Source organism: Anolis carolinensis, chromosome 6, assembly GCF_035594765.1.
Source record: "Anolis carolinensis isolate JA03-04 chromosome 6, rAnoCar3.1.pri, whole genome shotgun sequence".
Lineage (NCBI taxonomy): Eukaryota > Metazoa > Chordata > Lepidosauria > Squamata > Dactyloidae > Anolis > Anolis carolinensis.
In genome coordinates this window covers 11,135,409-11,162,159 of record NC_085846.1, presented here as the reverse complement: position 1 = coordinate 11,162,159, position 26,751 = coordinate 11,135,409, and the positions used below count along the sequence as shown (strand labels likewise).

The following is a 26,751-nucleotide window of genomic DNA, read 5'->3' as shown; positions in this document are numbered from 1 at the left end:
ACACGCTGAGCCCACGCACCCGTAGGACTAGGCCAAAGGGTCAAGACCATAGGCAGACCAACTGAGGCGATAAGCAAGGGGCAGCGCTCAATTTGACCCTAACTTTGGCCAAGTGCTGGACAGCCCATTCTACACTGCAGAATGAATGCAAACTGACATAACTTCAGCTGCCATGGCTCAATGCTAAGGAATCCTGGAATTCCATAGTTTCGGGTGGCACCAACATTCCATGGCAGGGAAATCTAAAGATCCCATAAAACTACAACTCTCAGGATTGCATAGCATTGAGTTAGACCTAAAATGATCAAAGATCTGGAGACCATGCCCTATGAGGAGCATCTTAAAGAACTGGGTATGTTTAGCCTGCAGAAAAGAAGGTTGAGAGGAGACATAAATATGTGAAAGAGTGTCATAGGGAAGAGGGAGCAGACTTGTTTTCTGCTGCCCTTGAAACTAGAACTGGGGACAATGGGTTCAAATTACAGGAAAGGATATTCCACCTGAACATTAGGAAGAACTTCCTGACCATACGAACTGTGGAACTCTCTGCCTCAGAGTGTGGTGGAAGCTCCTTCCTTGGAAACTTTTAAGCAGGCTGGATGGTCATCTGTCAGGGATATTTTTATCATGCCTTTCTTGCATAGCAAGGGATTGGACTAGATGGCTCATGTGGTCTCTTCCAACTCTATGATTCTTTGGTGTCACACAGTCAAGATGCACCCTCAATCAGAGTTGAATTAAAGAGCCTGTAAAACTACAACTCCCAGGATTCCATAATATTTATCCATGGCAGATGAACTGGTGTCAAACAGCTTTACAGGGTTGAATTGAAGACTCCATAAAGCTACGGAATCCATAATATTGAACCATGGCAGTGAAAGTGTTGCCAAGCTGCATTAATTTCACAGCGTAGATTACCATTGTTTACCGCCTCCTACAAACACAGAAAAGTGTGTGGGATGGTTTTATGCTGCCAGGAAGGGCATGAGACGGCTTCATGTTTGCAGGATCAGTTCTGTAGTTGATAGGCTTTGGGTTTGTTTTGGTTTCTTACTAAAACCATAAGGTCTCCCAACGTGAGACGGTTGCAAAAGGGTTGCAAAATGGTGTAGTTATTTAATGACTGCATCCTATGAGTCAGATGTACCAGGACAGCCTGTACACAGAACATATTCTTCAATTGTCCCAATTGGAAGGGATGGCTCAATTAACCCTTTGTCATCCCTCTTTTTCCTGTTGCCCCATCTATACTTCCATATAATGAAGCCTGAAACTCAATCATCAGGAGAAAAGAGACAGAATACATATTTTTCTTATGGTACATCTATACTGTAGGATTAATGCAGTTTAGCCCCACTTTAACTGCCATGGCTCTATGCTATGGAATCATGGAGTTGTAGTTTTCCAATTTCTTTAGGCTTCTTGGCCAAAAAGTGCTGGTGCCTCACCAAAAGACAACGACTAGGGTTTCATAACATTGAGCCTTAAGTGGGGTCAAACTGTATTAATTCTATAGTGCAGATGCACACACAGAGAAGGCCAACGTAGAATAACATAAGCTTGGACGCATTAAAAAGAAGATAGGGTTGAAACAATTTTAACACACTGACGTGTATGTGGAAATTTAATTCCAGCAACACTTGTTTTCTCTCTTCTGTACAAATATAAAAGGCATGAAAGCTGTTACATTGGTCCCTCGAATAACAACCCTACCACCATAAAGGTTAGGTTTGAAAGTCACTGAAAAACAGAAATTAATTTTATAGGTAATTATTATCACTGATTTAAAAACTGCTCAGATATATAATGATGCTTGTAAAGAAAAGACCAGTAAAATTAATTACCAATGCTCTTTTATCCTGCTTTTAACAGGATGCCGAAAACAATCAGATGAAAGCTTTCAATGACATCTAAAAACTATTTGTTCACAAATGCCAAGAGCGGTGATGGTAAAAAAAACTTTGAGGATGCCTGCCATAGATGTGGGCAAAAGTCAGGAGAGAATGCTTCTTGAACATGGCCATACAGCCCGGAAAACTCACAGCAACCTGGTTAAAAATATGGCAACACATTTAAGATACCAGGTATATGCATGTATGTACACCTTGAGTCCTTATATCAGAAGAGAGTTGGGTGGAAACTCAAGTAAATAAATAGATACATGACTCCAAGTTGCCTGCCATGGGACTCCCATCAATTTCATAAGATCTACTTAGGCAAGAAATGCTCCGAGGTGGTTTTGCCAGTTCATTCACCTGATATTCCTTGGAGGTCTCCCATCCTAATACTAACCAGAGCTCTTAAATTCTTCAGCCATGGTAAATGGAAAACAAAATAGCAAAAACTCAAACAGAGATAAAGACTCTTCTAGACTGATCCAAAGTAATGTGAATTCTCATGATAAAGTTCTTTGAATTTTGCGGGTTGTGAATGGAGTCTACTAACTTCATCCCTTTGGGATGTTTCTCACAAAGGTTCCTGGACCTGTGGAATTACTCTTCTTTTTCTACTACTACTGAGATTACTACTACTACTACTTCCCCCTCCTCCTTACATCCTTCTCCTCCTTGTCCTCTTCCTCCTATTCACCCACTTAGAATCATAGAATTGTAGAGATGGAAGAGACCTCGTGGGCTATCCAGTCCAACCCCCTGCTAAGAAGCAGGAAAATTGCCTTCAAAGCACTCCCAACAGATGGCCATCCAGCCCCTGCTTAAAAGCCTCCAAAGAAGGAGCCTCCACCACAGTCCGGGGCAGAGAGTTCCACTGCTGAATAGCTCTCACAGTTAGGAAGTTCTTCCTAATGTGGATTCTCCTTTTCTGTAGTTTGAAGCCATTTTTCCACATTCTAGTCTCCAGGGCAGCAGAAAGCAAGCTTGCTCCCTCCTCCCTATGACTTCTCCTCACATATATATACGTACATAGCTCTCATCATGTCTCCTCTCAACCTTCTCTTCTACAGGCTAAACATGTCCAGCTCTTTAAGCCGCTCCTCATAGGGCTTGTTCTCCAGACCCTTGATCATTTTAGTCGTCCTCTTCTGGACACATTTCAACTTGTCAACATCTCCCTTCAATTGTGGTGCCCAGAATTGGACACAGTGTGATTCCAGGTATGGTCTGACCAAGGCAGAAGAAGGTGTAGCATGATTTCCCTGGATCTAGATACTAGACTCCTATTGATGCAGGCCAAAATCCCATTGGGTTTTTTTAGCTGCTGCGTCACATTGTTGTCTTACGTTTAACTTGTCCATAAGGACTCTAAGATCTTTTCCACACGTACTGACTGATATCCTCCTCTTCAAATTCTTCTTCCTCTTCACCTTGACCTTCTCTATCTCCCCCTCCCCCTTCTCTTGTCCTGCTCCTTCTCCTTTTTGTAATGCGGGACCATAACCTTCTTCTTTCCATCTTACTTTAGCCTCTGGCATCATATTTTCCATTGAAGACAGACCGCTCTGGAGCACACCTACTTTGTTGACTGATAGACTTGTACCTGCTTTTGTTTTAACAGCAAGTAGGAATTGTTTCATTTGTGTTGCAAGTTTTTAATTAGCTATTGTTAGCATCACCATTGTTATTGTTTTGAAAATCCACAATAACCATCTGTCTCTGCACATCTTTTAATTCATGTTATACACATGATGCTTTAGCCTGGAAACTATTACTGTTTCGATTTCCAGCCAGGCAATATGATTATTTGTTGAGATTTGTTCCTTTCGGTAAGTTTCCCATAAAGTTAAACAAGGCCTATTGGAAAAATCATTTTACAAGATTGTTGTTGTATTGATTCTGGATTGCATGAGAATGTTGCTGATGTTATCTTCTTTCCTACTGCTTTCTTTTTCTTCAAGATGTCATCTATGTGTCCATCAAAATTCAACCTGTATAGGATCACCCTTCCTCAGAGGTAAGAGTATTGAGACGTTGACCAAAAATACAGTGTAAAATAGGCAAATAACAAATAGTAACCCTTCAGAAGATGTTTAGGAATGATTCCCATGTCTATGTTCCCAAACTTTGCATGGATAATTGTGAATACTATTATTTCAATGAAACAAAGGATGGCGGTTGTACATGAAGCCCAAAGTGGATAAGTGAAACCATTGATAAATGACATAAGATAGACCAATTCTGCGGATATGGGGGTCATACTCTATTTTCAGAAAAGTGAAAAATATCTGGTTTGCCATGAGTTTTCCGGACTGTGTGGCCGTGTTCCATAAAAACTGTATTCTTCACTATAATAGCTTCCATCATTACTCACTTAAATCCAATTTGCCATACTCACAACTACTGAGAATTAAGAAGAACAATAGCAAACCAGATCATTATCTTTCAGCAGCCCATTCCCTCAACAATAGGCTTAAAGCTAGAGGCTATCCAGTTAAGATATTGAAACAGGCTTTTCAGAAGTCCCAACAAATGGATAGGAGTACCTTATTGAAATACAAACCCAAACAGCAACTAAACAGGATTATCTGTCCACTAACACTTACTTCACAGACCCCACACATCCGCAGTATTATCAATAAACATTGGCATCTCATACAGGAGATCCCAGGTTGCAAAGACACACCTATTACAGCACACAAAAGATCCAAAAATTTAAAAGATATTCTCATTCATTCTGATTTTAAAACATCTAACTTAGAATCCAGGAGCATAACCACAGGAAGTTTTAAGTGTAAACATTGTGATGTTTTCTGTCTTACGTCCAACATTAAGCAATTCTTTCATCCATCACTTCACATCAAGATTAATTTGAAAAATTATATGACATATTCATCAGAAAACATATCTATGTAATTCAATGCCCTTGTGATTTATTATATATAGGTATGACCACCAGACCCCTGAGAATCAGAATACAAGAACATTGATCAAAAATCAGAAGAGAAAGTTTAGATTCGACTCTATATACACATTTCCATCAGAAATCTCACCCATATAATAGTTTCAAATTTTTTGCTTTAGAGAAGTTACATATTACTAACCACACAGACATCAAAACTGGTCTCAGAAAGGAAGCCTTTTGGATTCATAAATTGAGAACCATTACTCCTCATGGTCTGAATGACAGATTGGACCTCACCTGCTTCCTGTAATTAGATCAAGATATTTAAACCTCCAAGGGACCATGAATGGCTGCTCGCATTACAGAATCCTCAACAGCACACTGATACTGTGAAATGTGAATAGATATTGTTACTACTATGCCTGGGAAAAGGAAAATCTTCGGTTTGTGACTTTCAGTATAACATACCATGGGGTGCTTTGACATGTCTATTTTCACAAGGTCTATACAAATTATGATCTATATCTCATTAAGAGCACAACATTAGACAATTTTCCTTTTATTTTTTATCACCATTAAGAATACCTGAAGCAGACCCATCAATATAGAAACTAGAAAACATTTGCCGCTTACCAGAAGAAGGGTTACCGAAACTGGAATAAAACCCGGGAACCAGTTGTAGATGGCTATATATATATATGACAGGACCTATTCCAACCTACAGCCAGATACTCAGGAATGACATCTGCATTTAATCTGTTCCCCTGGCTTTGGCGCTTACTCCTGTTATACTGAATTTACTTTTGCTTTACTTTTGTTATACTGCAATTCCTAGACATATCCTCGACCCCACCAACATAGGATCTAAATAATAATAATAATAATAAATAAATAAATAAATAATAAAACTTTATTTATACCCCGCCACCATCTCCCCGCGGGGACTCGGGGCGGCTTACATGGGGCAGAGACCCAAACAACATAGGACAAAATATAGGCAACATAATACAAATCACACTATAAAAAGATAAAACAGTAATACAATATATTAATTAAAACAAAAATACAAGATAAAAATTTGCATTTAAAACACATAAATGGTAAAATCGTAATAAATACTGGATAGATTATTAAAAACCCTCTGGGGCTGATTAATTAATGACTGTATCTCCAAAGGCTGAAATACTTATAAGATCTTCATCTCATGGTTTGATTATCTAAACTATTTGATTCAAAACCTGTGGAGTCCTGAAGAATCTTTCAAGTATTGCAGAGACTCTGAGTCATTTGACTCTATTCCAGGTTTAAGCCAATACATTTTTAGTAAATTCCTCCAGGACTGCAGAGACTTATATCATCAGATATTGTTTTGGGAATGTTAAAGGTATATGATGCTCTAATATACATACTGTGTTGACAACATATGTTTTTTGGTATCCTGAGGAATCTTTCAAATACCGCAGAGACTTTGAGTCGGTTTGATTCTAGTCCGTATTTAAGCCTCTAGGTTTGCAGTTTCTTATATATTATGTTTGATAATATTTAGTAAAATACATCTGTGTATTATAACATTGACCTCATTGTTTAATGTCTGGAATTCCCCTGTCTTCTGAGTGTTGTTCTTTATTTACTGTCCTGTTTTTATAGGGTTTTTTAAAAATACTGATAGCCGGATTTTGTTCCTTTTCATTGTTTCCTCCTTTCTGTTGAAATTGCAGACTGTGCAAAAAGAATCTGTGAACCCCACCTCCTCCAAGGTGAACTGAACCACCTAAACTGGGCCCTACAGGCCAGTGGATACTCCACAACAGACATCAGAAGAGCTGCAGCACCCAGAACTAGCCACAAGAGTAAAGATAAAGACGCACGCAGAGGAAAAGTGTTTTTTACCATACATCAAGAGAACCACTGACCGCATAGGGAAGCTGATGAAGAAACACAATCTACAAACTATCTACAGACCCACTAAGAAAATCCAACAAATGCTATATTCAGCAAAGGACAAGAGGGATCCTCTCACCTCTGCAGGAGTCTACTGTACACCATGAAGCTGCAGACAAGTCTACATAGGAACCACCAAACGCAGCATTGCCCAAACGTGAGTCAAAGAACATGAAAGGCATTGTAGACTAACTCAGCCAGAGAAGTCAGACATAGCAGAGCACTTGAGGAACCAACCTGGGCACTGCATATTATTGAGAACACAGAAATGCTGGGCCACTCTAACAATCACCGTGTCAGCCTACACAGAGAAGCCATTGAAATCCACAAACATGTGGGCAATTTCAACAGAAATGAGGAAACCATGAAAATGAACAAAATCTGGCTGCCTGTTTTAAAAGAAATCTAAAATCAGAACAATATGTAAAGAACAACACTCAGAAAACAGGGGAATTCTGGACAAGAAACAATCAGGGACAGCTAATCAACTCTCAACAAAGAATTCCCCCAAGCAGGAAGCAGCCAGGCTTTGAAGTGCCAAGGCTATTCAAGACTAATCAAGGTGGCCAATTGCAACATCCACACTTGCCTCCAACAAACAAGAGTTCTTTCTCACACCCTGGGCATTCCACAGATAGGTAAAACACACTTGCTTAGTTTCCAACAGACCTCACAACCCTTGAGGATACCTGCCCTAGATGTGGGCAAAATGTTAGGAAAGAATGCTCCTGGAGAATAGCCATACAGCCCAGAAAACTCACACCAACCCTGTGATTCCGACCGTGAAAGACTTCGACAACACATCTCAAAGCCACTTCTAACTTTTTTCTTCTAGGGTTGTACAACATGTTTTCTAAGCTTGGGTACCGGATGGATCGCTAGCAGGCTATCCACGCCACTGAATTATAGCAGCTGTACACCACTTTATCTATTATGGCTTCATCTTATGGAATCCTGGGATTTCTAGTTTCATTGCGACACCCACTCTCTATGACAGAAAAAGGTAGATAATATCTCAAAAAACTACACATTCCAACATTCCACAGCATTGAGCCATGGCAGTAAATGTCATGTCAAATGACATAATACATTTTCCAAAACATGGAGATAAGCATTACCCTCTATTACTTTTTTCCACCCAAGCTGCTATGAAAGACAAGAGCCAGTGCCAAAATGTCATGCCATTATATCTTGGCAAATGTGTGCTTGCCGTTATATAATATGCAAAACGGGAACTGGGCGGTGGCATTTCGGGAAAAGTTGAATGCGACATTCCGACTAATGAGGATTACCTTGCTGTGCGGTCTGTTTACTTAAATCATGCCGCTGGCATTATGATCTGTCTAGGAGCATGAATATTGTTGCCACTTTTATTAGGACGCTTGTGTTCTGGTGATTTCCCCAAGCTTTTGCAAAAGGCCCAGGAGGTTGTTTCCTCATTGATCGGCAACCTTACATAAATGCCCGCAGCATTTACCATTCCAGTTAGATAGGTAGATCGTTTTACTTTTGGAAACTAGAAGCCTTATTATGGGGTAAAATGCAACTCCATCACAATAATAGCATCACTGGTGGCATCTTAATGCATGATGTTGTAGCGGTTCGGTTGCTATCCTATGGGAGACAGTTTTGAAAGGGGAAAAATCAGTTCATGACCTCCTTTCCTGCTTAGGTCATGCTATCAATCTCATGGAAAGATCAATTGTGCTTTTACTCCAATTTGGGGTGGTCATGGGGCAATCTAATGGATATGCTTTGGATATAGAAATATCTATCTATACACATAATAAAAGTGAAAATGTGCATGTGTGTATATGGCTGGGGTATCCACTTACACAGACAAGCTCCCATTCCACAAATAGCTATAGCTCCCACTACTCAAGAGACACCAATGGCCCTCCCTCCAATGACACTCCTGGTTATAGAGAGTGTGGTAAAAATGCCTAAGCACCCTGCCAATGTCTTTCACAAACACCATACTGCCCACCACCCAAGTAAAGGCTTTTATACAAGGACAATTTCATCCTAGATTCTGTTTTTCCTCCACCACAGACATCCCAGTGTTTCTTGCTCTCTCCATTGGTGTGGAATTTGCATGACCCCACCCATTGCATCTCCCATAACCCTTTCCCATTCTTTTCTATGGCTCACAGCAAACAGAGGAATTGATCAGCAACTGAACATACTGGAAAAGTTTGGGGAGAATTCACCATGATTTATAGGAGTTGTAGGTACTGGGATGTATAGTTAATCTGCAATCTAAGAGTACTCTGAACTTCACCAGCAATGGACCTGGAACTAACTTGGCACACAGAACCCCATGACCAACAAAAAATACTGGAGATCTTTGAAGGGATTTATAGGAGTTGTGGTTCACCTACATCCAGAGAGCACTATGAACCCAAACACTAATGGATCTGGACCAAACTTGGCACACATACCTGATATGCCGAAATTTGATTACTGGAGGGGTTTGGGGGGAACTGATGCCCCAAAAGTATCTCTTTCTTTTGCTCCCCTTGAACAAACTGATATTCTGAGAAGAAGGTGAACAATGGCACTGCCAAGAGTCTGCAAAATCTAAAAATAAGAAAAGCGGAATGATGCTAGACAAAAAAGAACAGTGTACATATTTTGAAGGGAGAGGAATGGGCATAATTAAGTCCAATCCAAATAGTCCATGCTTCTGTGACCTCATTTGTGCCCTATATTTTCTGCTCAGTTGTACCTTCCAACTCTCCCAACTTGACAGAGAAAGTGCTAGTTAATCCTCTGTTGCCCTACTTTTTCATGGCATTTAGAATGTTTCTGTCTCTATGTCCTCCTCTCCTTTTGTCCTCAGCTCACTTCCAATGCTGAGAATGCAAAGTATAAAGATACGTAGTTTGCACTCAGTTAATTCAGCAGAAGGGAGAAGAGCCAGAATTGCAGACCAGTGCTCAAACCAATACATCACCGTGTCTTTCCTATCCATCATTCAGCTACTAGGGAACATACCATGCCCCAATTAAATAATAATAATAATAATAATAAAACTTTATTTATACCCTGCCACCATCTCCCCAACGGGGACTCGGGGCGGCTAACATGGGGCCACGCCCAGAGCAATACAATATAATAACATATAAAAACAACATATCATAACACAATTAAAAGCAATACAATAGATGATAATAGACATTACATCAAGAAATAAAAACAAAACAAAACAGTAAAACAAGGGCAGGCTGCATGGACACAAGGATAAAACCCGGAGTGAGAGGGACAGAGGGGTATTCCACTGTGGACAGGGACACATGAAAGTAGGGCAATCTAGAGGATAAATGCTGAGGGGGGAGTAACACAGAAATATATAACAGAAATTACTCACCGAAAGCACAGCGGAAGAGCCATGTTTTCAAATCTTTCCTAAAAGCTAACAGAGTGGGAGCTTGCCTGATCTCAGTGGGTAGTGAATTCCATAGTCGGGGGGCCACAGCGGAAAAGGCCCTCTCCCTTGTACTCACCAGGCGGGCCTGGGATATAGACAGTGGTGATAAAAGGGCCTCCCCGGATGATCGCAAAGATCGGGCAGGTTTATGGTAGGAGATACCGTTTAGGGCTTTATAGATGATGGTCTGCACCTTGAATTGGGACCGGAAAATGAACGGCAGCCAGTGAAGCTCCTTAAACAATTAAAGCAGCTCCACTGGTTGCTGACAAGTTTCCGAGCCCAATTCAAAGTGCAGGTAATAATAATAATAATAATAATAATAATAATAATAATAACAACAACAACAATAATAAACAATAACACTTTATTTATATTCCTCCCTATCTCCCCAAGGGGACTCAGGGTGGACCACAGTACACATACACGGCAAACATTCAATGCTGTTTTGGACAGACAGAGCAGGACAGACAGAAAGGAGGTATGTGATAAGTCCAGCTTCGGTGCCTTGGAGGTTGTGCTCGGATTCAGCCACAGGGGGTGCTGTTGCTCCATTCTCTATGATGAAGAGCCATCAAGACTTCCTCCTTCCTTTCGGTCACTGGTCACCGGCATTTTATGGTGTCGTAAAATACCTCCCCCGCAGTACCTAATTTCTCTACTTATACCTCAGCTGTTTTCAAACTGCTTAGGTAAACAGTGAGCAGGACTTGGCAGTTGGGTGCTCACCCCGACCGGGTTTCGAACTAGCCTCCTTTCGGTTGGCAGATTTTATTACAGCTGGTGATTTACCAGCTGTGCTGCAGCCCAGCCCTATTACCTACAAAGCCCTATATGGTTCAAGTCCAACCTATCTTCGAGACCACATCTCCTTCTAAGACCCAGCACGGGTCCTAAGATCTGTCAGTGAGGACCTCCTCTTGATCCCACCTCCGTCTCAAACATAGTTGATGGGGACGAGAGAGATGGTCTTCTCGGTGGTGGTTCCCCGGCTTTGGAATGCCCTTCCTAAAGAGATTAGGGTAGCCCCCACTCTCCAAGTTTTCTGGAAACACCTGAAACATGGCTTTTTAAACAAGCCTTTGACTGTTTAGCGATTATGGCCTGAATCCGAGTACTTAGTGATTCGTTTCACTTCTGCACTTTGTGTTTTATAGTATCTTTTAAATTAATAGGGGTTTTATTGCTGTTTTAATATAAAATCAGGTTAATTTTACTGTTATTATTTTTATCTTCTGTATTTTGTTGAATTTGTATATTGCTGCACTATTGAGTGCTTTCTGTGAGCCTCCTTGAGTCCCTTTGGAGAGATGGTGGCGGGATACAAATGAAGCTTTATTACTATTATTTGATACACAACAAGATGAGTACACAGCAAACAAGATCACTATGCTGACTTTTGTATTGGATCACACATCAGATGCTTCCCAAGAGTCTAGGACTATGTGATGTATTGGCAAATAATGCGTGCAGATCCAAATAGGGTGGCCTTTTGTAGGTGACAGGTGGTAATTTTGTCAGCACCAATTGTTTTCAAGTGCTGGCCAAGGTCTTTAGGCACTGCACTAAGTATGCTGATCGCCTCTGGGATCACCTTGTGCCAGAGTCTTTGCAGTTCAATCTTTAAATCCTTGTATCGTGTCAGCTTTTCCAGTTGCTTCTCATCAATTCTCTTGTCACCTGGGATTGCAACATCGATGATCCATACTTTTGTTTTTTCCACAATTGTGAGGTCATTATTATTATTATTATACTGACACAAAAACACAGTATGACACAGCAAACAAGATATATATGCTGGAACTCTCTGCCCTGGAGTGTGGTTGAGGCTCCTTCTTTGGAGGCTTTTAAGCAGAGGCTGGATGGCCATCTTTCGGGGGTGCTTTGAATGCGATTTCCTGCTTCTTGGTAGGGGGTTGGACTGGATGGCCCGTGATGTCTCTTCCAACTCTATGATTCTATGATTTCATATCACAAAATCACAAGTCGAACACTTTCCAAGTGTTTAGGACTGTGTGGTGTATTATTATTATTATTATTATTATTATTATTATTATTATTGACACAATGACATTATATGACGCAGCAAACAAGATAGACATGCTGGATTTCGTATCACAAAATCACAAGTCGAACACTTCCCAAGCGTTTAAGACTGTGTGATGTATTTTCGGATGATGCGCACAGATCCCAGTAGGGTGGCCTTTTGCATTTGGCAGATTGTAATTTTGTCAATGTCTATTGTTTCCAAATGCTGGCTGAGATCTTTTGGCATGGCACCCAGTGTGCCAATCACCACTGGGACCACCCGTACTGGTCTCTGCCAGAGTCTTTGAAGTTCAATCTTGAGGTCCTGATAGCGGCTGAGTTTTTCCTGTTGTTTTTCGTCAATGCAACTGTCACCTGGGATGGCAACATCAATGATCCAAACCTTTTTCTTTTCCACAACTGTGATGTCTGGTGTGTTGTGTTCCAGAACTTTGTCAGTCTGGATTCAGAAGTCCCACAGTATCTTTGCGTGCTCATTTTCCATTACTTTTGCAGGTTTGTGGTCCCACTAGTTCTTTACTGCTGGGAGGTGGTACTTGAGGCATTATTATTATTATTATTATTATTATTATTATTATTAAATAAAGAAGCTCTGCTTCTCTAACAGTTAGATTTTGAAAACCCTGTAGAAAATCTTTTGGTGCAGCTAGACCAAGCATAATTTGGAAAAACCTCTCCTAGAGGTTGGATGGGATTAGTGGGGGATATGAGTTTTGAAGGCCATTTTAGTGCATTTACTATATTTCAATTCTGTTTTTACCACACTGTTACTATTTGTTTTGGGTTTTTTTTACTTTTGTACTGCACCTTTTAAACTTGTCTAGTGTGGATCCTTGAGTCCCCACTGAGAGAAAGGCGGGGTGTAAATAAAGATAATAACAATAACAATAAAATGCACAGAAAGGAACAGACCACTGCCATGATCTCTTCCTCGTCATTATTAAATTTCTTTGTATTCTGCCTGTTCCCAGTACTTGGTTGGATCTGTGACATCTTACAAATTGTGAAAACCACTACATATTAAAAACAAGGCAAAGGCATCCATAAAATATATTTGTGCATTATTGAAAATGTTCAACAATGAATGAAAACCATTGAAAACTCATTAAAAGGCAGAATATCAGAAGCCAACAAAACACCATGCCATTATGTGCCCATTGGAATCACATCCAAAAAGACAGATGAATGGAAAGTTTTGACTTGGAAATGGGAGGACTGCAAAGACAGAGCCTTTCTTTAGAGAGGAAGTTCCAAAATATGAGAGCCATCACCAAGACAGTCCTTTTCCTTGTTCCCAATTAATGCAATTTGAAAGGTTAGTGAATGTAGGGTCCTTCCACAGAGCCATATAACCCAGAATATCAAGACAAGAAATCCCACAATATCTGCTTTGAACTGGGTTATCTGAGTCTACACTGCTATATATTCCAGTTCAAAGCAGATATTGTTGGATTTCCTGCCTTGACATTCTGGGTTATATGGCTGTGTGGAAGGGCCCGTCAAGTTGGCTCTGCTGCTTAGAGCTGGAACAAGTTCATAGCGGGAGATATGGTCCTTTAAAGAAGCTAGATCTGACATCTCAAAGTCCCAACCAACCAACCAAAATATCAACTTCAGTCTACCTTTCTACTCACTCAACTCTCAAAACACCGCATGGATGACAGCCTGGTGACGGTTCACTCCAATCCCAGAACACAAAATGGAAATGTCTTCCCAATTGATCGGTTGACTCCCAGTTGATAAAGCCACAGAAGGATAATCCTAGGTTGTAGGTCTCCGCCCTGCTGGGCTTTTGTAAATGTCCGTCAGGTCCAAAACCACAGGCCACGAAGCCAACCGCCCCACGGGGACCGTCGAAACTCAAGCCCCACCCGAACCAGAGGAGATGTTCCTCTTATGAAACTGGCATGGCTTTCTAGACCTGAAGACCTGATGCTTGGACAAAGTTAAGGTAAATTAATTTGCTGTTCTAAGCAGGGCAAGTTGGCACAACCGGAGGGCGGAGAAGACAGTGCCAAGCCCTGCCGACTGGTAATTAACCACACACACAGGTATCTTTTTAATGGGGCTCAAGCGCTTCCAAGAATATTGGATGAAACTAGTTAGCTTGGGAAAGGAAGGGGAAATCCTTGCCTGCAAGGGATGTTGCACACTGAGAAAATAAACATTCTCCTGCCAGAACAAACAAACAAAGCTCTGCAACTATTTAAGAACCCGTCAAGATCCTATCTGATCTTGGAAGCTTTTTTTTTTTTTAATGTCATGAGTGACTTGAGAAATTGCAAGTCGCTTCTGGTGTGAGAGAATTGGCCATCTGCAAGGACATTGCCCAGGGGCCTGGATGTTTTGATGTTTTTACCATCCTTGTTGGAGGCTTCTCTCATGTCCCCACATGGAGCTGGAGCTGATAGAAGGAGCTCATCCGCGCTCTTCTCGGGTGGGATTCGAATCTGGCAGCCTTCAGGTCAGCAACCCAACCTATCTTGGAAGCTAAAAAAGATCAGCCCTGGTTAGTACTTTTAGGGTATGGGTCATCATCAATAAATACTCTATTTCAAATAATAGAATTGGCAAAACTCTTGAGTCATAGAGCCCTTCTACACTGACATATAATCCAGAATACCAAGGCAGATAATCCACATTATCTGTATTGAATTGGATTATCTGAGTCTACACCGCCATATAATCCAGTTCAAAACAGATAATCTGGATTTTATATGACAGTGCAGAAGGGGCCAAAGAAAATCTTACGCAATTCATGATCGACAGATGATTTGAAGGAACACACACATCATATTTATAAGAAGCAATGTTTTTATCACAAGCCTTCAAGTCTACTGCAAATACCAGAATTTCTCAGGATAGTCCCTTTCAACTATTATAGTAATATCTTTTGAGGAATCTTAGGATGTGCAGTTTAAGAAAGAATACAATATGACCCCTGTGTCTGTAGACTCGGTGTCCACATTTCACTTACCCACACCTCAAAATTATCCTCCCTGGAAGGATTTATGGGGCCACTCTAGCTCCTCCAGTGTGATATTACAGTATTTTTCTATCCAAACTACAGTAAAGGTAAAGGTTTCCCCTTGGCATTAAGTCTAGTCTTGTCTGACTCTGGGGGTTGGTGCCCATCTCCATTTCTAAGCTGAAGAGCCAGCATTGTCCATAGACACCTCCAAGGTCATGTGGCTGACATCATTGCATGGAGTGCCGTTACCTTCCCGCCAGAGCGGTACCTATTGATCTATTCACATTTGCATATTTTCGAACTGCTAGGTTGGCAGAAGCTGGATCTAACAGCGGGAGCTCACTCTGTTACCCGGATTTGAACCACCAACCTTTTAATCAGCAAGCTCAGCAGCTCAGCAGTTTAATCCGCTGCACCATCAGGAGTACAGTATAACTCCCATATCCAAGGGAGAGGCACTTCAAGACCCCCATGGATACCTGAAACTGTGGCTAATAGCAAACCCTGCATTGTGATTATCATAGAGCTGGAAGCATATCATAGAATCATACTGTTGAATCTAGAGAGGCCAACAAAAACTTCAATAAGGGGATATCTTTTGGAACATGGCTAGGTGGATATTAAATTCATGGATAATGGGGATCTTATTGTACATTGGAATCATAGGTTTTGCTATAACCTTTGGTTTCAAGTATCCATGGAGGCATCCTTAGTGCTCACCAAAGTACAGACTCCAGGATTCCATAAGAAGTTGCCACGATCATCATAAAATTATAGTGTTACCATTTTATTGTGAAAGAGCCCCAGAGAGAGTTCTATCCATTGTTACTTAAGAATCATCGGTGTATCCTTTTCTACTCCTAAGTTTTTCTATCTTCTCTCCTTCTCTCATCTCTAGTCCTTCTCTTGCCTTGTTTATCCACCAAGCTGTTCTGCCTTCGCAAATCCCTTTGTCTCTTTCCAACCCTCTTTATTGTTCAATGGAAAAAACAGTGTGAACAAAAGTTTTCCAAGACCAGTCAGAGACTGGATTATGTTCACCTCCCGACATGCAACAAGGACTACAGATAGGAGATAAAAGATCTCTTTTCCAGGGGTGTAGTCCTGTCTGATTGGGTTCCTGGCAGAATATACCACATAGTTTACATATCCATTCTCCTACCACAACTAATTGCTTGAGCCCATGGACCTGCTGAACCTCTCAAAGGGCTGAGAAGGAAACTGGCAGCATTCGGCCAATCCTTGCTAGGTCATCATAGTTGACAATTCAGGGTTGTCTTTGGCTTTGAGATTTCTTGGCCGAAACCTACGATATCAGGACAGCACCTAGAGATCAGTGTTATGGATTCAGTGCTAACCACATTTGCTTACAGCTTTTTACCCATGGAAAGGAAAACGTGTTTACCTGTTTGCAAATTAAGACAGAAATTTTAGGAAAAAGTCTGTTCCCAGATCAAGGTGACATGAAGGCATTATTCTTTCTCACTTGTTTAGAGATATGGATACTTTGGCTGAGTTGGACACTCTCAGCCCCAGAAATCCTATGAGTGTGGCCCAATGACATTAGGGTTGTCATAAGTCAGAAACTACTTGAAGGCACACAGCAAGAATTATTAATAATTATTTTTAAAATATGCAGGACTCTCCAGTAGCCTGAGCCACCAACTGTAGTCCAAAATGCTCAATCTGAAAAATAATGTTATGTTAATTTCCAGGTTATTGCCTGTTGAGAATGAGAATATAATTATTTTGTGGGGGAGATAGAGAAGTAACTTCAGGCATTGATTCCCCTCTCCTCTGGATATCTTGTCCTACTTTGAAAACTTGGTCTTGACTATAATTAACTTTCCAAGCTGTTGCCTGGGCTACTGGCCAACATTCCCTAGCGGTCACCCACTTGCAGCTACGGATATCACGCAGGCCCAAAAAAGCTGTAAACAGAGCAAGCTCCAAAGGTGAGAGGATTGGGATGGGGACCCTCAACAGGGTACAAAACATCTTGGAGATCCTTGGAGATTAATTAGCAGGTGGGTCCACTTGGGAGGGATGGGATTTCAATATCCATGCTGCCTTGGCCTCCTGAAATGACATAGATTGTAACTATATCTCTGCATAAAATGTGCAACATATGCTTCAGTGGCTAATTAAACCATGCTCAGTGTAAACATATCCCACAAATAGAGGTTTAGGTCTCATCATCGTAGGTATTGTGTGCCTTCAAGTCATTCGAGTGTATGGTGACCCCAAGACAAATTTATCACAAGTTTTTTTGGCTGGATTTGTTCAGAGCGGGTTTGCCTTTATCTCCCACTGAAGCAGAAAGAGTGATTGGGAGTCTTTGCCTGATATTTTACATTTTTGGAGCATGATGACATGGTTAATGAAGAGAAAGCAACCCTGTTGACATTAATATACTGTCACTTCACAGCCAATTGCTCTGGTTTGTGTCATGCTTTGATTTGGTTGACTACAGGGTGCATTTACATGTATGTCAGCCTCCAGTTCTACCACATTCCTTCACCTGTTTCTTTGTTTTCTAGTTGTCTTTTCCAACAGGTTACTCCTTTTTGGGGGCAATGTCATGCACCAACAGTCCTCCTGTGAATGCTGAAGCCAAGCACCAGTGGAAACTACGCAATGAAGGCCACGCAGACAGTTTCTTTGCTGCAGCTTTGCACCTGAGAGAACACCACCATCTTGTGGATGTGACAATGTCCCTTGGCCTGAGGACCTATGAAGCCCATGGGCCCCTCCTTGCTGCCGTGAGCTCCATCTTCCGGCAGCGTCTGGAATGTGGGGAACAAGGGGTGATGGAGCTGGATGGCGTGACTACACCACGGGGCTGGGAGGCCATACTGAATTTTGTCTACACTGGGGAGTTGCAGGCTACGTCAGAATCCACTGGGGAGATCTTAGATGCAGCTGAAGCACTGGGCGTCCCACGCGTGGCCGAGATTTGCAAGACTGTGCTACTTGGGATGGAAACAGAGGACAGGTTGAGTCCAGCTGAAGAGAAATGGGAGACGCTCCGAAACCTGGAAGAGCTTTATGTCAAAGGCATAGGCTGCAACCTGGAGCTTAAAGCTGAAGGAGAAACATTCCGAGGTGAACAAGGCAAAGAGTTGAGTGGGAGCTCAATACGCAGATATAATAGGTTCTGTGGGTTGAGGTGAAATTGGAAATCTACATTTCCATACCTTCCAACTGTCCTAATTTGGCAGGGTCAGTACCAATTAATGCTCTACCCTTCCTTCTTTTTGTTCACTGCTTTTAAAACCTCCCGGTTCCTACTTTCCCCTTTTATCTTCTTGGATTTTAATGTATTGTCCATTATATTATTTTGTGTATTGTTGAAATGTTTTAGCTTTTGTCAAATATGTTGTCTTGTTGTTCGGGCTTGTCCCTGTTGTGAGCCGCCCCGAGTCCCTTCGGGGAGATGGGGTGGGATATAAAAAATAGAGGGGTTTTTTTTTAGTTTTATCCTCAACTTGAGTTCAAAGTGCAAAAGTTGCATTCAATTAACTCAGCAAGGGGAGATGAGAGGGCAGGATCTTGCCTTTCCCTATAAGCCCAGGGCAAAAGCAACCTGTGGCAGTTTCTCCTAGTCTGTATCTCGCTAATAACATTGGCGATCTTGACCATACACCGATGTTGATTTGCCACAACTGGCATATTTTTCATTTCTTAAATATTAGAGGATATAGATTTGGATTGGGAGGTTGAGACTTGAAAGGGTGACCAAGATATGGCCACTGGATTGCCTGATCGCATCTTCCCTTTTTCCAGTTCACCGTGTGGCTTTGGCTTGTGGCTGTGAGTTCTTCCACGGCATGTTCACCAGTGGCATGAAGGAATCCCGCCAGGGGGATGCCCCTCTCTGTACCCGCTTTACCTCCACTGACCTGAGCATAGTCATCGCCTTTGCCTACTCTGGAGTTCTGGCTGGTGGATGGGATTATCTCTTTGATGCTGCCCAAGCGGCTCTGCAGTACCAGGTTTCAGGCATCTTGGACCTCTGTCTCGATTTCTTCCATCACAGGCTGAGCCCTGAATCTAGTCTAGATGTCTTGTCCTTTGCCCGTGCCTTTGGTCTTCATGATCTGGAAAACACTGCTGAGAACTTTGTGTTGAGGAACTTTGCTCTCGTCATGGAAACCCCCAAGTTTTTGGACCTTCCTGTCAACCAGCTGGTGGATTTCCTCAGTTCTGATGCCCTCTACATCCTCAATGAACTAGAGGCCTTTAAAGGAGCTGTCCGGTGGCTGGATGCTGACAAGGATGGACGGATGGACTGTGCGGAGAGAGTCATGCGCTGCATTAGATTCTCCTTGATGTCTACTCGGGAGTTCAAGCAGGTGCGGACAGAAGAGATGATGGCTTCTCCAGGCCGCCTCTATAACATCATGGTCCAGTCTTTAGCCAGCCTCCCACCAGGTCCCTCCAAGATGGAACAACTCCCTTGCCGGGTGTGGTATCCAGAGAAAGTGATTGTCATCAGTGGAGGAGATCTTATGGCCAAAAACATGGCCACTCGCAGCCCTACTGCGGATGTTTGGTTTTCTCACCGCTTCCGCAATGGCATTGGATTGGTCAAGCAAGTCGAATGGCGACGTCTAGCGGACCTCCCTGAAGGGCCACGGTTCCGGCACGCCGTGGCAGTCAAGGATAATGTGATGTACATATTTGGAGGGAAACATTACTACGGCGTCAGGGACACCATGTGCTCTGTATTCAAGTGAGATGGGAATCTTACTATTTGGATTATGGGAGGTCCACCTTGCAGGCCTAATAGTAGAGGGGGCTGGAAATAAAATTGGGTTTATTATTATCAATCACTTCAACAAGCCGGATTAATAAAATTTTATCTGGAGATTATTATTATTGTTATGTATGTTGGAACAGAGACCACAGTTTTGGAAAGCTTCTAGAAGAATGTTATGAGCAATCCAAAGATGGAAAGTCCCAAAGGCAGGGCCAGCTAGTATCAAAGATAATATCTTGAAGCTCAGCAATCAAAACTAGTTTGAGGTGACCTGACTTGTGAAGTTTATATAGGCCTCTCCCTCCAATCAGAAGACTGAGTTGGAAGCCAATCATATCTGATAGAGCCTTAAAAGGATTGAGAGGATGGGAGGAGTCTCATGCTTCTCTGTCCTGTCACAAGCTGGTTGGCTATGGTTTCCACCAATGGACTCTGAACAACTCTAGTAGATCATGCCTCCCCACACCAGTATCTGGTGTGCTGGTTCTCAGAGCTACTGTAATCAGATAAAATTAAAAATAGAGTGCCTTGCCCTTCTAGGAATCAGACTCTCATTAGGGTTTTAGATTTGGGTGGCCAAGACCAGGGATAGGCATCTGTGGGAGGCGAGTGGGGAATTTTAGTCCACGTGGAATCCTTGGATGCCTCCAAACACCCTCTAGAGAACCTGGGGACCATTTGTTTTAGGGCTACTTAAGCCATTTTAGGCAAGGTAGGAGTGCTTTTTTTAAACTGGGGAAAGTCTCACAAACATAGCCAATGCCCTCCCATTCATTGAGGGCATTTGATTGAAGGAAAATCTTAATAGTTGACTCTATGGGGCAGAGGCCCACAAAAATAGACCTAGGGGACTCCTTTGGGTGGACATTGACTACCTTCAGTCTAGAAGTTTGAAAGCCATAGTCTGGTGGACCAGTTAAGGCTATTGATAAGAATGTGAAAGGACGGGAAGGATAGTGTGTATAATGAGAACTATTTCTGCAAGTTTGATCCAGAAATGGGAACAGGATTGTTGTCCAGCCCATCCAACTGATAGTATGTTCCTTGATCTGTTCCAGATTTGATCCCCTCTGTCAATGTTGGGAGAGATTGGCTGACATGACCAGTCTCCGGAGCTATTTCCCAGTAGTCTTTCTGGACGGCTTCTTCTATGCTCTGGGAGGAGGCTCCAATGATGTCTATTGCCTGGATTCAGTGGAGTGTTATGAACCCAAGGCCAATACCTGGAGGTGAGGAGCCAGGAATTTTTGAGAATTCATCTGAGAAAACGTTTAGGAAGAATGCATAGAAACGAGAATAATTTCAGAGAGGATTGTTGAAGATAGTCAGGAAAGGATGAAGGAGCAGCAATTGTTAATCTAGAGGGGAACAGCATGAAAATGGGCAGGGGATGAGAGAATCATTCAAATCCTTTGAGGATTGCCATACACAAGAGAATCAAGGAAAGGTCCTTTGTGCTGCCCAGAAGGCAAGATAAGAACTAATGGACTTATGTTATGGAAAGATGAACTTTGGTTGAACATTATGGGAAATGTCTTCGAATCATAGTTGGAAGAAACCACATGAGCCATCTAGTCCAACCTCCTGTCATGTAGGAAAAGCACAATCAAAGCACCTCCAACAGATGACCATCCAGTTTTTCTATAAAAGCCTCCAAAAAAGGAGCTTCCACCACACTCCAAGGAAGAGTGCCACAGTCAAACAGCTCTTATGGTTAGGAAGTTCTTCCTAATATTCAGGTAGAATCTCCTTTCCTGTATTTTGAACCCATTGCCCTTCCAGACAGATCCTATATCCCAGGATCTGATCCCAAGTTTTCTGCTTTAAACTGGATTATATGCGCCTGCAATGCCAGATAATCTGGAATAAACAGAAAACTTGGGATCAGATTCTGGGATATAGGGCTTGTCTGGAAGGGCCTCCAGTTTCCATGGCAGCAGAAAACAAGCCTGCTTCCTCTTCCTTGTGATATCATTTCACATAATTATACATAACTGTCTCCTCTCAATCTTCTCTTCTGGAGGCTAAACATACCTAGCTCTTTACACCACTCCTTAGAGGGCATGGTCTTCAGACCTTTGATCAGTCACTCTCTTCTGGACACATTCCAGCTTGTCAATATCTCTCTTGAATTGTGGTGCCCAAAATTGGACACAGTATTCCTGGAGAGGTCAGACCAAAGTGGAATAGAGGGGCACCATTACTTCCTTTGACTTAGTCTGAAATGCTTGCTGGGACTACAGGTGTTTTGGATTTCAGATTATGGAATACCAGCACACACACACACAGTAGAAGATGACCATAGAGTCATGGTGGGAGATGATTCCTGGAGAACAGTTCTCTAGAAATAGCTTTGTCTTCCAGTATGGTTCTATGTTCAACTTTTGGTAGAGATTGATCATAGAATCATGCTTATGAACAAGTGATTTCTAGAGTTTCAGAAGTGTTCTTTTCAGTTACCCAAAAAACATCTACTCTCCCTTAAAACATCTTGGTTTAAATCATGCTCTCAAGAGACAAAAATAAGCAGACTTCTTTAAAAGTAACATAGTTGGATCCCCAGGTGTTTTGGCCTTCTACTTCCAGAAATCCTAACAGCTGGTAAACTGGCTGGGATTTCTGGGAGTTGTAGGTCGAACACCTGGGGACCCACAGGTTGAAAACCACTGGTCTAAAGCAGTCTAATAGAGTCTCTGTCTAGTCTGAAAGTCCAATGAAGTCTGAGTCCTGAATAGTCCCTGTTCTGATCACACGGTCTGCAGCCCCTCCCACAACACAGATTTAAGGAAAACTGAAAACCAATACACACATATACAATAGGTAAAAAAGGTAAAGGTTTTCCCCTGACATTAATTCCAGTCCTGACCGACTCTGGGGGTTGGTATTCATCTCCATTTCTAAGCCGAAGAGCCGGCGTTGGCTGTGGACACCTCCAAGGTCATGTGGCCAGCATGACTGCATGGAGCGCCGTTACCTTCCTGCCGGAGCGGTAGCTATTTATCTACTCACATTTGCATGTTTTCACACTGCTAGGTTGGCAGGAGCTGGGACTAACAGTGGGTGCTCATTCCGCTCCCGGGATTTGAACCTGGGACCTTTTGGTCTGCAAGTTCAGCAGCTCAGCGCTTTAACACACTGCGCCACCACCAGGGGCCCACATATACAATACAGTAAGCAATCCGAATTACAACAAATAACTAGTAAAGGAGGATTATAGAAGGAGGATTATAGAAGGTTGCTATTTCCAACAGTTCTATGGACAACCTCTGGAGGACCAAGAGATTCCTAAATGCGTGTTCCTCTAGGCTAAAAAGAAAAAAAAGCATTTTTGGCAGGTTTTAACATTTGTGGGGGTCCTGTGCTCCTAACCCCAGAAATTGCGGAAGGCTAACTATATCGATCCCAAGAGTAGTAATTACAAACCTCTGATTATGCTTCTCATCAACTTTTGTTCTTTACCACTCTCCTTCTCCCCATCTTGTTTTTATTCCCTCCAGGCCCTGCGAACCCCTGCCTGCCTCACTCTGTGGCCATGCCGCTTGCGTCTTAGATGGTGCCATTTATGTCTCCGGAGGTAGCGATGGTTCGTGCCGCTGCCACTCCACCCTGATCCAGTATCGCCCAGGTGCACCTCCCATCCTGCTGTCCAACATGCGGGAGGAAAGGGCAGGACATGTTATGGAAGTCCTGGATAGACGGCTCTACGTGGCGGGGGGCCTGCGTTGGCGGGACGGCCATGGGGGCTACGCTGATCAATTGGCTTGCGAAGTGTACAACCCCAGCCTTGACCTATGGCTCGCACTCAGTCCTCTACCACAGGCCCATGTCATCGCTGGCTCTGCTGTTCTGGAAGGCGAGCTCTACATCTTGGGGGGCTACAGCCATAACACCTATCGCGACACTCACCTGGATTCATTGCTATAACCATATTCACGACCGATGGGTCAGCGTTGGGACATTGCCTCAAGCTTATGCTGACCTCAGGGCCTGCATCTTAGAAGTCCCTACTAGCTTGAGGAGAAAAGAAGCTTTGCATTTGGATGCTCCTAGTTTGGAAATCTCTGAGGAGCCTTCCATAGAGTCCCCACGTTCATACAATAGTTAAGAGTTTCTAATTCAGCTACATTCTAGATAGATTGGTTCTCTAGATCAGACATGGGCAAACTTGCCCCACCCCCCCGTGTGTTTTGGATTTCAACTTCCACAATTCCTAACAGCCGGTAGGAATTTGGCTTTCAAATCCCAGAATCCCCAATTGTGATGTCTTAATGCTCAGGGATTTGGGAAGCTATAGTCCAACATATCTGAATGCAATCTACTTCTGAATATACTGGTATGTTTGCAGCATCTGAAGTAAGCTGAGGACAAAGGGGGGTAGGTTGATGGAGAGAGAAGCCAAGACGTTTTAAAAACAGTTGAAAAAAGTGAGATGAGAGAGGATTAAAACCTTAGGTGAATCTGCACTGTAGAATGCACTTTTAGCTGCCTTGGCTCAATACTACAGAAGCCTAGAAGTTGTACTTCGCTGAGGAATCGGCACTTTTCGTTTCAAAATGTATATTTATTTGCCATATTTATATCCTGCCTTTCTCAATCCCTTGGGGAATTCAAGGTGCCTTACAAATGGCACGACATAGTGCCAAAAACAGAAAACATAAAAAGTTACATTAAGATTAAAATAAGCAAACATACAAACACATTGAAATACAACCCAGTGTTAAGAGACAGCATCCAAAAGCAAGGTCTAAGGCCAATCCTGAGTTAATTTCATGATTTCGAGTAACTTATTGCACAACTACTTCTCGAAGGCTTGCTCCCAAAGCCAAGGCTAAAGACCTTTAAAAACCACAACTTCCATGCTTCCATAGCATTCCATGGCAGTTAAAGTGGGGTCAAACTGCATTAATTCTACAATGTAGATGCAGCCTAAGAGCTTGAACTTAAACATGGGAATCTATAGACCAGTTTGCACACAATGTGGTCAGTTTAAAAAAACCTTTAATCGCTGTGTATAACTGTGATCAGAAAGTGGAAACCAATTATGCAGGGAAGTATTGAAGCAGAGGTGATAGAAAAGGATGTCTGTCATGTTCAATAGTCATTTGGATATGGTTATTCCTATGTGTGAACTAGCCTTGAGCCATTACAAACAAAAATCTGACGGCCACATTTCCCAACCTTCTGCATTTATACTGCACTAGATTTCAATTAAACTTTTTGTAGTACAGTACTTTATATACTAATAAAGAAATGTATCCTTTTTCCTGCATCTGTGTCTCTCTGCTGCATTTCCAAAACAATGACAATACGCAAGCAGCTAAAGGAAACCACAGGATTGATGCAATGTTTAAATGCATTGTTTTAATATTTTATGGCATGTCTGATGATTTATATAGTTTTTAATAAGTTATATGCTACTGTTTTTAGACTTGTAAAATTTATTTTATATTAGTGGTTCTCAACCTTCCTAATGCCGCGACCCCTTAATACAGTTCCTCATGTTGTGGTAACCCACAACCATAAAATTATTTGTGTTGCTGCTGTCACTGTCACTATCATTTTGCTACTGTTATGAATTGTAATGTAAATATCTGATATGCAGGATGTATTTTTAATTCACTGGACCAAATTTGGCACAAATACCCGATATGTCCAAATTTTAATACTGGTGGGATTGGGGGGCAGATTGATTTTGCCATTTGGGAGTTGTAGTTGCTGGGATTTATAGTTCACCTACAATCAAAGAGCACTCTGAACTCCACCAACGATAAAACTGAACCAAAATTGGCACACAGAACCCCGATGACCAACAGAAAATACTGGAAGGGTCTGGTGGGCATTGACCTTGGGTTCTGGAGTTGTAGTTCACCTACATCCAAAGAGTACTGCGGACTCAAACAATGATGCATCTCGACCAAACTTGGCATGAAGACTCAATAGACCCAAATTTGAACACTGGTGGAGTTTGGGGAAAATAAACTTTGACATTTGGGAGTTGCTGGGATTTATAGTTCACCCAGAATCAAAGAGCTCCTTGAACCCCCACCAGTGATAGAATTAGGCCAAACTTCCCACACAGAAAATACAGGAGGGATTTGGGAGGAATTGACAGTGATTTAGGGAAGCACTCTGCCTTTTCTGCCAAAAAGATTCCTAATGTTGTCGACCGCGTTTTAGGGGATCGGGCCCTTAAGGAGAGACCCGACCCGGTCCAGAGGGAACGGACCTTGGCGAAGCCAAAAGGAGAATATAAGCCGCAATACAACCTGAAGCCTGAAATGAAGAAGGTTCGCCAAAGTTGAAGGAAAATCCGCCAAGGAGTCTTTATTGAGCGATTCAGCTGAAAAGGACGCTAATAGCGATCATTCAATCTACTAGCGTAACATATGTTTCAAATAAAGCCATATTTATACAATGTTTCGGTCTGACAGCCCTTTGAATTTCCCGCCCCGCTCCCCCGCCCATCTGATCGTGGATAGGCTAGGAGGTTGAACGAGGCGGGCTTTCGTTTCCCGCCTCGCTCTGCTGGCCCAATGGGGAGCCGCTTTTTTGTCCCCACTCGGGCCAATCAGGGAGGAGGAGGCGGGAGCTATTGAAACAATGAAGTGACCGGACAGGAAATATCAGATTAATCCTGGCCCGGCCGATTTCTAAAGGAATTAATGGCACCCATCAAGGATGTCCGGGGTCCTGTCACGTTCACAGGTTTTGGATATGCCTTGGGGTGACAGGGGGAAGTAAAGAAGGGTGGTGATGAGCCGTCATTGACGGGCCCCACAGGGTGCCTTCCTGAGGCGTCCT

General features: G+C 42.4%; 1 protein-coding gene across 1 annotated transcript; it reads left to right on the top strand.

Annotated features, from left to right (window-relative positions):
* Positions 1–16,932: 16,932 nt before the first annotated feature.
* Positions 16,933–24,078, top strand: klhl33 (kelch like family member 33). Its single transcript, XM_062957477.1, is given in 5 exon segments — positions 16,933–18,293; positions 18,975–19,923; positions 21,009–21,179; positions 23,448–23,859; positions 23,861–24,078. Coding segments are annotated over 5 exon segments (2,256 nt in total). The 5' UTR covers positions 16,933–17,764; the 3' UTR covers positions 24,056–24,078.
* Positions 24,079–26,751: the final 2,673 nt, after the last annotated feature.